The 12,767-nt window shown below is 35.4% G+C and overlaps 1 protein-coding gene across 1 annotated transcript in view; it reads left to right on the top strand.

Annotated features, from left to right (window-relative positions):
- Positions 1 to 10,771, top strand: part of LOC145690866 (uncharacterized) — a 52,048-nt gene extending 41,277 nt beyond the window's left edge. The window contains exon 2 of the mRNA XM_081766260.1: positions 9,178 to 10,771. Within this exon, the coding sequence (XP_081622386.1) occupies positions 9,178 to 10,762 (1,585 nt within the window). The 3' untranslated portion in view covers positions 10,763 to 10,771. The remainder of the gene's footprint in view (positions 1 to 9,177) is intronic.
- Positions 10,772 to 12,767: the final 1,996 nt, after the last annotated feature.

Raw genomic sequence — 12,767 nt, 5'->3', positions numbered from 1 at the left:
TTGATCTTTCTCTCTGCCTTCTCTGCTATCTTCCCAGCATAAAGTTGTATATTGTGTGCATACGGGATTTCGTTCTCAGCAAGCACCGAGTATTTTAGGCCATATTTATCTGGCTTATTCTTCATATACACTCTTACTGGAGCCTTCCCTCTAAACCCTACAAGTTGTTCATCAACACACAGATGTGGTCCCGGATTCATGTTATACCTGCAATTCTCAGCAAATATTTCAAAAATGTTCTTTACGGGAGTTGTTTTGTCTACAGCTCGTCGTTCTGCCCTTGTTTCTAAATTGTCAAATCGAAGGAAAGATGTCATAGCAACAAATCTGTTCTTTGACATTGTCGCTGAAAATATCGGTCGACAATATGCAAGATCACTCGTCCACAACTTTTTGACTGCTTCTTTGTTAGCTTTCAAAGCTCCTGCAGTAATCAACAAACCAATGTAAGCCGTTACTTCTGTCCTCTTTGTTGGTTGCCAGGTACGAATGTTTTCAGGGTGATGTTCGTTCCGTTTATCAAATGCTGAAACTGCTTATCTGTGTGTCTCAATCACAATAATATCAATAATTTGATCTGAAATAAAAAGCTTGAATGATTCGTCCATTTGAGTCACGGAAGCACTGTGTTGTGTAAGGCCACGTTTCTGGTGTAATACGTTATGCGCTTTATATCTTCTCTGTGTAAACGGCTCCCTAAACCACTTCTCATCAGATTGTGCTGTCATAAAACTGCTAATATGGGCTGTATTTTCACCTTCACTGTCACTAGATGATCCCCAAAGCATGTAAGCAGATTCTTCTTAACTTTGCAAATAGTCTTCTTCAGTACCTGATTCTGAAAGTGCAAAAACTGGATCGTCGTAGTCCTCGTCGTCAAGGTATCTCAGGATTTCATTTTCTGTAAGACTACAACCCGATACACGAGAAGTTGAAGCAACTGGGATTCGTTTTCGTTTCTGATACATCACAACGCATGGTTCAAAGTCAAGTAATAAGCTTCAGCACTGAGCACTAAACACCAAAAGAATACAACTTCGTCAAATGAGGCAAAAGACAGAAAACAGATTACACAGGAGTGACATCTATGGTTAAAACAATTGAACTTAGATCAAAGTCGAACAAAACACTATCGCCAAGCGTTACTATATAATAACGTTCACAAAATCAGTACTGCAATCAGTGTTTGCAACTCAGAAATCTCAAAAGTGAAGAAATAAAAACAACAAACGTTAAACACCAACGGGGGGTGCAACTGCACCCCACTAACAAAACTAAATATTCCAAGCCTAATTATTTGCTGAAATGTTCCGAAACTTTTCTCAAAGAAACGTGACTTTTACAAAAACAATATCCTAAATGCATATATTTCTACTAAAACACACAAAAGAATTGTGCAAAAAAAATTGAAGTTGGGGTGCACGTGCACCTCTCCTTGGGGCTACGAGGGTTAATAAGTATAGTGATATACTTTTCTGAGACAAATTGTGTGAACGAAGGTATGGTTCATGTTGTTATCATCATTTAAAACCAGATTTCGTACGAAACAATAAAGAACATACAAGAGGACATATTCATTGGGAAGACTACACGTATGAATACGCTCAACAAATGAGTGAAGATTATGTTAATGAATTTAAAGAAGAAGTTGATTGGCTCGTGTTTGGTGAAGAAAATAACTGGAGACATATTCGCAAAAACAAGCTATTGAGGTTTGCACACAATTCCAAGAATACTTACTTGGGTCTTTGGAGCATACTCTCTTGCAAAACAGATTTGCTTAAACTTACATTCCTAAAAACCTTAAAAGACAAACTCTGTTGGGATATAGTTTCTAAAAATTGTCTAATCTCAGGAAAAGAACTAACAGCCTTCTTGAGAGAATTTGATTCTATTATCGATTTGTACGATATTACACCACCGCTAGATGAAGCACATGTGAGAAATAAAATAAAGTTTACTGGTCAAGTGTTAGTTTACACGATAAAACCGGAAATTCGTTCTCGAGTTCGAAAGCAAAGGTTTAGAGTAAAAACAGCATAATACGCACTTGTTGCGATAGGAAGTTCTCAGAAAACTATCTAATGAAAATCACAGGTAAGATCGATATGTTTAAATTCTTAAGAGTAAATAAGCATGTCAAGAATCCCTCAGAAACAAACTAATGCTACTCTTAACAGGTTTACATTTAATAGAGAACTCAGAATGCTCAATATGCAAAGAAACAAAAACTGAATTATGTAAAATGACGTGTAAGGTTGTGTTCTGTGTTGAATATATGCTTACCTAGTTAAGAATTATTAACACTTGTCCTTTCTGTAGAACAGTTATTATACTTGACAACAAAAACAACAACAACAATGAATATCCTGAAGAAAATCCTGATTTTGATAATCCGTTTTTTTTTCTGTGGAAGATTGGAAATAATAAAATCGAAGATTGAAGTTAAGTTTTTATGAAACGATAATCATAAAAGTTATATCGAAAGTTTTTACATAGGACTCGACGTTAACCGATAATAGAAACAATCAATTTTTTTAATTTCTTTAACCAAATCTTCTTCTGATAGGGACGTCGAAAACTCATTACCCTTACCTTTACGAATATCTAATTCTTTTTGCACTAGGTTGAATAACTTAATACTGTTAGGATCTCGAAACTTTTCGTATATTATCTCATGATCTGGATATTTTTCTTCTGCCTCATTAAGAGGCTTATATAGACTTCTCTTTTGGCATCTGGTAGCATAATAAGGGAAAGGGTCATTACGTTAGTTCTTGTATATCATTAGGCAATTATCTTTTGAATCATCGTCTGTATATGGTGCTGCTATTTTTCTATATCTTGCATTCGTGTTTGGAGTTATTCGTTGTTTACTCTATATTGCTTAAAGTCTTGGATGAAGTAGTCTTCGATAATATCATAACACTTATTGTAAAAATCTTTAGATATCAAAAAGGCAACAGCTAGTAGTATTTCTTGTGTACATAAGTTCCACATATGATTGAGATTGCTTCTTTGTCTCCTCGTTTTATTAGGTATGTGGAAGAGCAATTCCTATAATTAGAGGAGTTGGTTAGTTCTAGCTCATAGTATCTTATTAACTCTTGTGACTTTATTTTTTAACCAATTATCAAACCTCTTACCACCATCTAGAAACAACTTAGTAGCAATGAAGTATCTTGTACTCTGATCCACAATCAATTTAAAATCTCCAAAAACAGCATACCAATAAATGTCTTTAATCTGTTCGTAACAAATAACTTTTAAACTATCCATAGTACTCGTATCTATTGTTTAGAAAATATTTTTTAACATTATTTCGTTACCAGCTAGTTTTACTGTATAAGGTGAGTTTTTGAAGTGGCCCGAATTCGGTCCACTTAGTTTGTTATTGTAATATTCTAATATTTCATTTGAACCTTTATTTTCTAACTTTTTTTAAATCTTCTACCTCCCGTTGCACACAATTTAGTAGCATTGAAGTAACCTGTGTTCTTTTCTATAATCAGTTTAAAATCACCAAAGGTACCATACCAATATCTTTAGTCTGTTCGTAACATATCTCATTCAAACTTTCACCCATACTAACCTATTATGGTTATTATTCCATAAAAATAATATTTAAATTTATACTACAACATTACTTTTATCTATCCAGCTACTATGTGAATCATCAAATACTAACCATTTAACGTATGCTTTGTCACCTTTCTTTCTCAACACCTCAACTAAGTATTCATCTTTATGTTTCGTCTTTAATAGTTCTGGTTCGTAAAATCTACCTTGCACATCCTCTTCTTCTAAAGCTTTAATTCTATACGGAGGTGCATTAGATGGTATAACTTCGCTAATAAAAAATACTTCTGTTGACCAATTAGGTGTATATCCTTTTTCAAATAACCCTTTCGATTTACTTATTTGCTCATTCTTTTTATTCACTTCTATAGGCTTTAAACCAATGGTTCTATGCATACGATTATTATACTTGTTAACTAGTGTTGGTAATATTTCTATCCAGTTATAATCTCCTTGTGTTGTAAATTTTTTTACATGTTTTGTTTAAGAGTTCTATTGAATCTCTCAACAACAGAAGCTTTCTTACCCCTATAGGTTGAGTAATGATTAATCTTATTTTCCTCTATCACCTTCTTAAATTCTTTATTGTAAAACTCTTTGCCTTGATCAGTTTGTAAGTTACTAGGTTTTCTCGTTCTTAATATGGATTCAAATGCTTCTGTAACATTTTTACCGCTCTTATCTTTAACAGGAACAGCAAAAGCATATTTCGAAAACACATCTATAATCGTTAGAAATACTTATAGCCTTTGTTTAACTTAGAGATACCTTTTAACATGCCACTATGCATTTCCACAAGATCTGCTTGCCATAAATCATCTATACCTTTAACAATAACACTTAACCTAGGATAATTCTTTCCGGAACGTTTGTGAATTTCTTCTATAATGCCTTCTCTAATACCTTTACCTTGTTCTAGTAAATCTTTCTTTTTAACGAATTACGATTTAGTAACACCACATACTGAACCAATACCTTTCTTACTATATCTTCCAATCTGTTTTTTTTCTATTCTAATAGGGTTTTTCTTCGTATCTGTGGATTTCTTACACTTAACACAATACATCCTGTTTATTATATAGAAATTTAAAATTCATCATTACCTAATACTATCCTCCTAACATTATCATTATCACATGATTCGTTTTCGTATTCATCTTCATCCTCTCTTTCTACATACATAATAAGCATTAATGATTTGCCTTGTTTCAAATCAGAATTTTTGGATGGTCTAATTGTTAACTGATCATTTATATTAAATTGTAATGGAAAACTTTCAAATAGAATGTCATTTAAAAATGTGTCTATAAGTTATGAATTGAAACTTGATTCTGTATGCATTAACTACTTCTATAAAGAAATTTGTAGGCAGCAGCTAAATTATATACAAAAATGGCTGGTTTCCCAACATCATCTTTTGCCAATCGACATGGTAATTCTACAGTTTCTTTTTGTGTAAACTCTTCGTTTGCTTATTCAAGCTGCTCTAATGTTACAACATCTTGTTTATCGATAGCATTAGATACATAACCAATCTTTTATTCTTAAAATCAACCCAGGATGTATAATTTGACGTAAAAACTTCTTTTTTACTTTTAATGTTAAAAGTAAGTTTTAGATATAAGTATTTTTATGATTTTAAATGTTATAAAAGTCTATGCGCAAAGCACCCTGCCCAATCTCACCCTACTCAATCTGTGCTGGTCAAAGATATTTCCAAAATGGATTGGCCTAGAGTTTGGCCCAGGAGTTAGGTTATTACACTACTGTCCTTTACCCAAAGAAAGGGTGTTACTTCGAAAGGGTGTTGTGATAAAGACACATCCTACTTGGGTTCTGTTCGATTTTCACATTATCCAGTAGCTGACACCTTTTTCCTATCTTTTCTTTGCATAGTACCTCATAACTCAATTCATCCTTATATAGGGTTAAAAGAATTTGTTTCCGTACCTTCAGTTTGTTTATTTACTTTGCTGTAGGACGTAATATTGAGGTATCAAATATTCAATAATAATAATAATAATAATAATATAGGTAACAATTTCCGTATGAGGACACATTGTATTAAAATCTGTAAAATCGCCCGTAGCGTTAGCCAGAAGTTACAAAATAGTCGGGATTAGAGAGAAGTGTCAGGATCAACAGGACATACCCTCACAAACGTCCCTTCAACTAGCTAAATGTTATAACGGAAAGTTTCCCTAGTACTAGTTAAATGTTATAACGGAAAGTTTCGAGGCAAATTTCGTGTAGAAAGTATGGATTCTGAACTCACAAGAGCCGTAAGAAAATTTGTTTTTAATTAATGGTTATGCCGGCTAAGCTACAGAACACGTCGATGATGAGAATGAAAGAAATATTGAAATAAAGAAAGTACGAGGAAGCAGAACACGGAGGAAACCTATACACACGTTGTTTGTTCAGCACAATGCATACTAGGCGGGAGCTGAGTGGAACAGTTTGTACCATTAAATTTACAACACTTCAATAATAATAATAATAATAATAATAATAATAATAATAATAATAATGCTATTAAAAGTTTTTAGTTGCACTAAAATTCGGCAAAACTTACTTAAACGTAGGGGTTTCGAGGACGGGGTACAGCTACTCTAATTTAAACGAAAGCTTTCTGCTAATATTTCGTGTAGAAAATATTCTACTTTACGTTTCCAGGAAAATAACTGTAATAGAAAGACCTGAATATAATTGAACACTAAAGCTTGTAATAAACTAACGTGTGGAATTTGCAGATGTAAAAGCTTCGCTACAAAAATATATACACAGACCATAATTCGGTGAGCTCTGAAGTACAAAGTAACAAAATAATATATAAGATTCAGTCTACATAGCAATTTTTGCTCAAAGAGTGGCATACACTATTTATAGAATCGAGATAAGACGAAAAATATTTACGATACTTTTCGTCTCGTCTCGATTCTCATCTCCAAAGCATGACGATAGAGTGAGTTAGCCTTATCCCGTCTGGAATTAAAATGTTAAGTCTCATCCCGATTTTGTTTGGTTTGTTTGTAGAATCGAGATGAGAAATTCGTCTTTTCATGGGCAACGTTACACAAAACCAATGTAATCTCATAAATATAAAAATCTACGGGCTAGATACGATGGTTCTGACGTAGTAAGTATTTTGTACAATATGGTAAGATTATGTAAATTTCTTCTTCCGACTAACGTCAGGCATGACAGTTTTTTATAAAAAGATGTGAGATGTTCCCTGTAAGCTATTTTGCACTCTTTGCAAGCGCTTTGATTGATTTTCTGTTAGATCAGAATAGACTGAGTCGCAATAGTCAAGATGTGGGAACACCAGTACTTTGACAAGTTTGATCTTCAAACATATTGGTAAGAAAATTCTTAGTCGAGTTAACGTATGTAGAGCACCAAATGCTCTCTTACAAACTCCATTTATTTGATCTGACCAGGAGAGATTTTGATTTATTATGACTCCGATATTTTTGGCAGCTGTAGAAAATGAAATAACAGTATTGGACAATATTATATTTGGGAGCTGATAGATATTAATAGAAGAAAGAATTCTTGGGGAGCCAATTAAGATGCACTGCGATTTTGTTGCATTTAATTTTAACCCATGAGCCGTAGACCAGTCGCTGATTTTGTTTAACTCAGTATTTATTTTCTCAATCGCATTATTAATATCTTGTTGGGGAAAAGAAGCATATAACTGAAAATCATCAGCGTAAATATGGTATTTACAATAGGTGAGAATTTTAGGGAGATCATTAATGTAAAGGGCAAAGAGAAGGGGACCTAGTACGCTACCCTGCGGCACTCCACTGTTGATACAATGCCATGTCGATATGTGATCCTGATTGATCACTACTCTTTGTTTACGTTCGTGAAGGTAAGAATGAAACCATTTAACCACTGATTCAGAAAAATTAAACAATAGTGATAATTTCTGAAGTAATATGTCAACATCAATCGTTTGAAATGCCTTACTATAGTCAAGTAGAGTAGGGAGCGTCAGTTTTCTGTTATAAATAGCCAATCTTATATCCTCCGTTATGTTTACTACAGTGCATGTGCTATGATTACTTCGAAAACCAGATTGAAATGTATCCAATAAATTATTTGTTGTTAGGTATTCCCGAATTTGATCATTTACAATATATTCAGAAATTTTTGAAAGCTCGGGAAGGACAGCGATTGGACGATAGTCTGCAATATTATCAGCGTTGTTCTTTTTTGGAAGTGAGGGGACCCTAGCGAGTTTCCATACTGTGGGAAAAGTACCTGTGGCAAGAGAGTAATTAAAAATGTCAGTGATAAGATTAAGTACATACAGTAGGATTTTCCTGATCATGGTTATTGAAATATCATCTGTACCAGTGGCTTTAAATTTAATTCTTTGGATCGCTTTTAATACATGTGCAGGCTGTACGTGAGAAGTAGAGAACAGAGAGTTAATTTCCGAAGCTACAATACTATTCATTGTTTGCAGATTCATAAAGGCTGGTACCATACAGCTTTGACAGAAAAAAGTGTTCAATTCATCTGGCGTATAGTTAACAGCGTTCTTGGCTATGTTTCTCCCAACACCTAATACTTCAGCCATTTCCAAAGAACTGCTCCATTATTTTGGAGTTCAAGTATTTAATAGGCAAAGAGCCGTTTTGCCTTCCTTACTTCTTGCGTGCAACGGTTTCTTAATATCCTATTGTTTTCGAATTTCGTATTAGGATTCATTGTGCTATCACTGGAAGGATTACTATTTTTAACATGTCTCCTGTATGCTCTATAAGCTTTATCTCTCCGCGCCATTAACGAACGTAATTCATCGGTTTAGCATGGTGATGGGTGTTGCGCAACACGTTTCTTAACTATAGGGGCGTGTCTATCATAGAAATTTATTATTAAAGAATTATTAAAGAAGTATTCAAATATTTGAATGTAATAAAGCGTGTGTTATCGTTGGTCAACCGCCATCAACATTCCTAAAGTTAAAAAAAATATGCTCGACGTGTATTCGATCGAAAAATTTTCAGATTACTGGCCAATCGCCTAGACCACTGAACTACAATCACTACGCTGTAAATGATTCGTCCTTAGTCTGGTTACTTTAAGTTTCTCTGCCTCACCTTGGAAAATTTTTTTTTTTCTTCGTTTCAAAATGCATTTCGTATTCCTCTTATGATGATATAAGTGAATGATCTTCGGTAGAGTTTATTTTAATTAGTTCAGCTGTTCTTAAACCTTTGATACGCAAGTTTGTTTTTTCTCCACATGTAACTACAGATAAGACAGATTTAATTCTCTTACTGTGCATTTGTTTCAAAGCAGCCACGGTCAAACACTTATGACAGCCACGGTATAAACGATGGCTCAATTTGATATATTGAAACAAACTACAGCCTCTTATTTTGAGAATAGAAAGATATGGAAACTACTCAGTGGTACTCCATTTCATATTTGTACAATATTTCATCTAATAAAAAAATTGAGTGTAATTTTATCATGAAATATAGAGAATGATTATTATTATTATTATTTTTTTTTTTTGTTGCTACTTAATCATTATCTCCATTCACAGTTCCTTATTTGTTGAATTTGTTACAGGCGCGATAACGTATTACTATTCCACGGAGAAGACGATACGTGTATTACTTTAAAGGAAACCATTTCTCATTCAGATGAGGAATCTCATACTTTGCAGTTTGGCAAGAGGTTTCATCCATCACTTTGGTCAAGGCATATTCTAGCTCCGGAGAGTGAAAAGGGTCATACCTACCGAAAGAGTGAAAAACACTTTAGTCAAAGTTCAACTTTGTCATGGAATAACTTAGTGCACACAGGTCAAAAATCCCACATCAGCGGAGCATGTGGAATGGAATTTAGTGTATGTTCATGTTTGGCTACGCACATGTTAAATCGTACAGGTGCAAGGTTACACACATGCCAAGAGTGTGGTAATGTATTTAACCAACGTTCATATTTGGCTAGACACATGTTAACACACACAGGAGAAAAACCTCACACATGCCAAGAGTGTGGTAAGGGATTTAAACGTCGTTCAGATTTGGCTACACACATGTTAATCCACACAGGTGAAAAACCTCACACGTGCCAAGAGTGTGGTAAGGGATTTAAACGTCGTTCACATTTGGCTACACACATGTTAATCCACACAGCAGAAAAACGTCACAAGTGTCAAGAGTGTGGTAGGGGATTTAAACGTCGTTCACACTTGGCTAGACACATGTTAATCCACACAGGAGAAAAACCTCATACGTGCCAAGAATGTGGTAAAAGATTTAAACGACGTTCAGATTTAGCTACACACATGTTAATCCACACAGGAGAAAAACCTCACACGTGCCACGAGTGTGGTAAGGGATTTAAACGACGTTCCGATTTGGCTCAACACCTGTTAATCCACACAGGTAAAAAACCTTACATGTGCCAAGAGTGTGGTCAGGGGTTTAAACAACTTTCTAGTTTGTCTTTACATCTGTCAATTCACACAGGAGAAAAATCTCACACGTGCCAAGAGTGTGGTAAGGGATTTAGTGTACGTTCGCATTTGGCTAGACACATGTTAATCCACACAGGAGAAAAACCTCACACGTGCCAAGAGTGTGGTAATGGATTTAAACAACGTTGCGATTTAGCTCAGCACCTGTTAATCCACACAGGAGAAAAACCTCACACGTGCCACGAGTGTGGTAAGGGATTTAAACGACGTTCCGATTTGGCTGAACACTTGTCAATCCACACAGGAGAAAAACCTTACATGTGCCAAGAATGTGGTAAGAGGTTTAATCGTCGTTCAACTTTGGTTAGACACTTGTTAATTCACACTGGTGAAAAACATTACACATGCCAAGAGTGTGGTAAGTCATTTAATCATCGTTCAAAATTGGCTACACACCAGTTAGTCCACACAGGAGAAAAAGCTCACACGTGCGAAGTGTGTGGTAAGGGATTTAGTGTACATTCGCATTTGGCTAGACACATGTTAATCCACACAGGAGAAAAACCTTACACATGCAACGAGTGTGGTATGTCATTTAATCAACGTTCCAATTTGGCTTCACACATGTCAATCCACATAGTAGTTAAGCACCACACGTGCCAAGAGTGTGGTAAGGGATTTAAACACCGTTCAACTTTGGTAACACACGTTAATTCACACAAGATATAGAACTCACACTTGCCAGAGTTGGCTACACACATGTTTATACACACCCGATCCAAAATCTCACACGTGCCAAAACCCTGAAATAGAATTTATTCAACGCTCATACGTGTTAAGCCATATAGGACGTAAATCTCACACATGGAAAATGTTGAAAATGATTTATTGCTTGAATCGATTATCCAAGCTTGAATCGAACCAAAGCTATCTTGTTAACAGACAAAGTATTCCCTGTCACGCCTTTCAAAAAACTATTTGTTGCTTGAACTTTAGCAAAACGCGGGACCATGGCCTGACCAATACAAGACACCTGTGATCCAGAATCCAATAATAAAGGACTCTCTTTCCCATTAATAGTAACATTAACATGAGGAAGCGCACGATCAATCTGAATAGGGACTTTAAGACGTTGAAGAGCTGATGGCCCTGCGTCATCAACTCTATTGATCAGTTTAAATTACTTCTACAGTGGGTGGCAATATGGTTTTCTTTTCCACATTTATGACAAATAATAGGACCCCTCTGCTGTGTCCTATTCCCTGCATTGTTATTCTGACCACCCCGGGAACGATTTTGCTGAAACCGTTGGCCATTGCCCCGTCTATTATAATTACGTCCATAATTGTTATTACTATTGTTATTATTAGTATTACGTCTCGAAAACGAACGTTGATCATCTGTTCTCTTATTTTCTGCTTGCAAAGACAATTGCGTTAATTGCTTTTGTATAGCAGCCAGCTGATCTTTAACCTGATCAGTTTCCTGTGTGTTCGTAGCTTGAGAGGGCAAAGTCCGTACTCCAGCCTGGGAAAGCTGACTTTGCGGAACAGAAGCCGATTGAACTTGAGTATTCTCAGGTGGATTACATTGCATTAACTGAGAATTAGCTAACAACGGATTTTTCTTAATCAGCTTTTCAATTGCTTTTCTTTCTAACAACACGCGTGCCTTCTCCTCGTCCAACAAATCTTGCACTAAAGCTTCAACAGTAACATATTGTTTTTTTATTGCCAATCTCATATACTCCGGAGATAATCCATCGATTATTAACTGCACTTGCTTAGCTACTGGCGCGTCCTTATCGTTACGTAAAATTAAATTACGCTTGGCGTAAACGTATGATAGAATACTCTCTCCTTCATTTTGTTCTCGCATCCGCATTTCCTGTTCTGTAAGTTGAGGCAAAAGCGCGTCCTTGAAAGCAGCTATTAACTTCTGTTTAAATTGCTCATATGACAACTCCGGAAAATCTGCTTGTTTTGACGTAGTGTCAAACCAATAGGCTGCTGACCCCTTTAAAAGCGAACCCAGAATCCATTTTTTCTTTACGTCTGTCCAATTATTTACCTGAGCCAATACTTCAAATTGATCGATATAGCGAACAATATCATCGCCCATACGTCCAAAAAATGGTTCTGGCCGAAGGATATGACTCAAAATGCCAATATTATCCTGATTTCCCCCAACAGCCATGTCTACAGTAAACTCAAACCTGTCAGAATCTAATGAAGAAACAGTGTCAATACTCGAAAGCGAATGCGTAAACTGTAATTGCTTTTTAATTTTGTCAAAACATTGTCGCGTAAAATGTATGCGACCCGGAGATGATGTAATAATCGGCTCAAAAAATTCAGTAGCATCTAAATCATCACAAAAATCAGATAAAAACACATTGTCCTCAGCAAAGTAACGCAACATATAAAAATAATCTCCAAATAAATGTAGTCAGAACAAAAAAGTGAAAACGCCAATTTTTTTTTTCTTTTTTTAACCCAGCTGCACAGGTACTACAGAGATCAAACCTAAAGCATCTCCATCATGAAACATGACTAAATAGCTCTGTAAGTTTAGCTTGGTATCATCTATCGCTTTGGTCATTATGAGACCGATACATGACTAGATTTTGGGGTATCTTCTCCACCACCAGCAACTAGCGCTGGAATATATAAATTAATCTCATCTGAAAGATAATTCTACAACTAAAGCATGTGGGAAATGTAGCTCATGGTAT

The sequence above is a fragment of the Thermobia domestica genome, chromosome 7 (genome assembly GCF_964235325.1).
Source record: "Thermobia domestica chromosome 7, izTheDome1.hap1.1, whole genome shotgun sequence".
Lineage (NCBI taxonomy): Eukaryota > Metazoa > Arthropoda > Insecta > Zygentoma > Lepismatidae > Thermobia > Thermobia domestica.
Note: the sequence above shows the minus strand (reverse complement) of the source record. Positions and strands in the feature narration are given on the sequence as shown.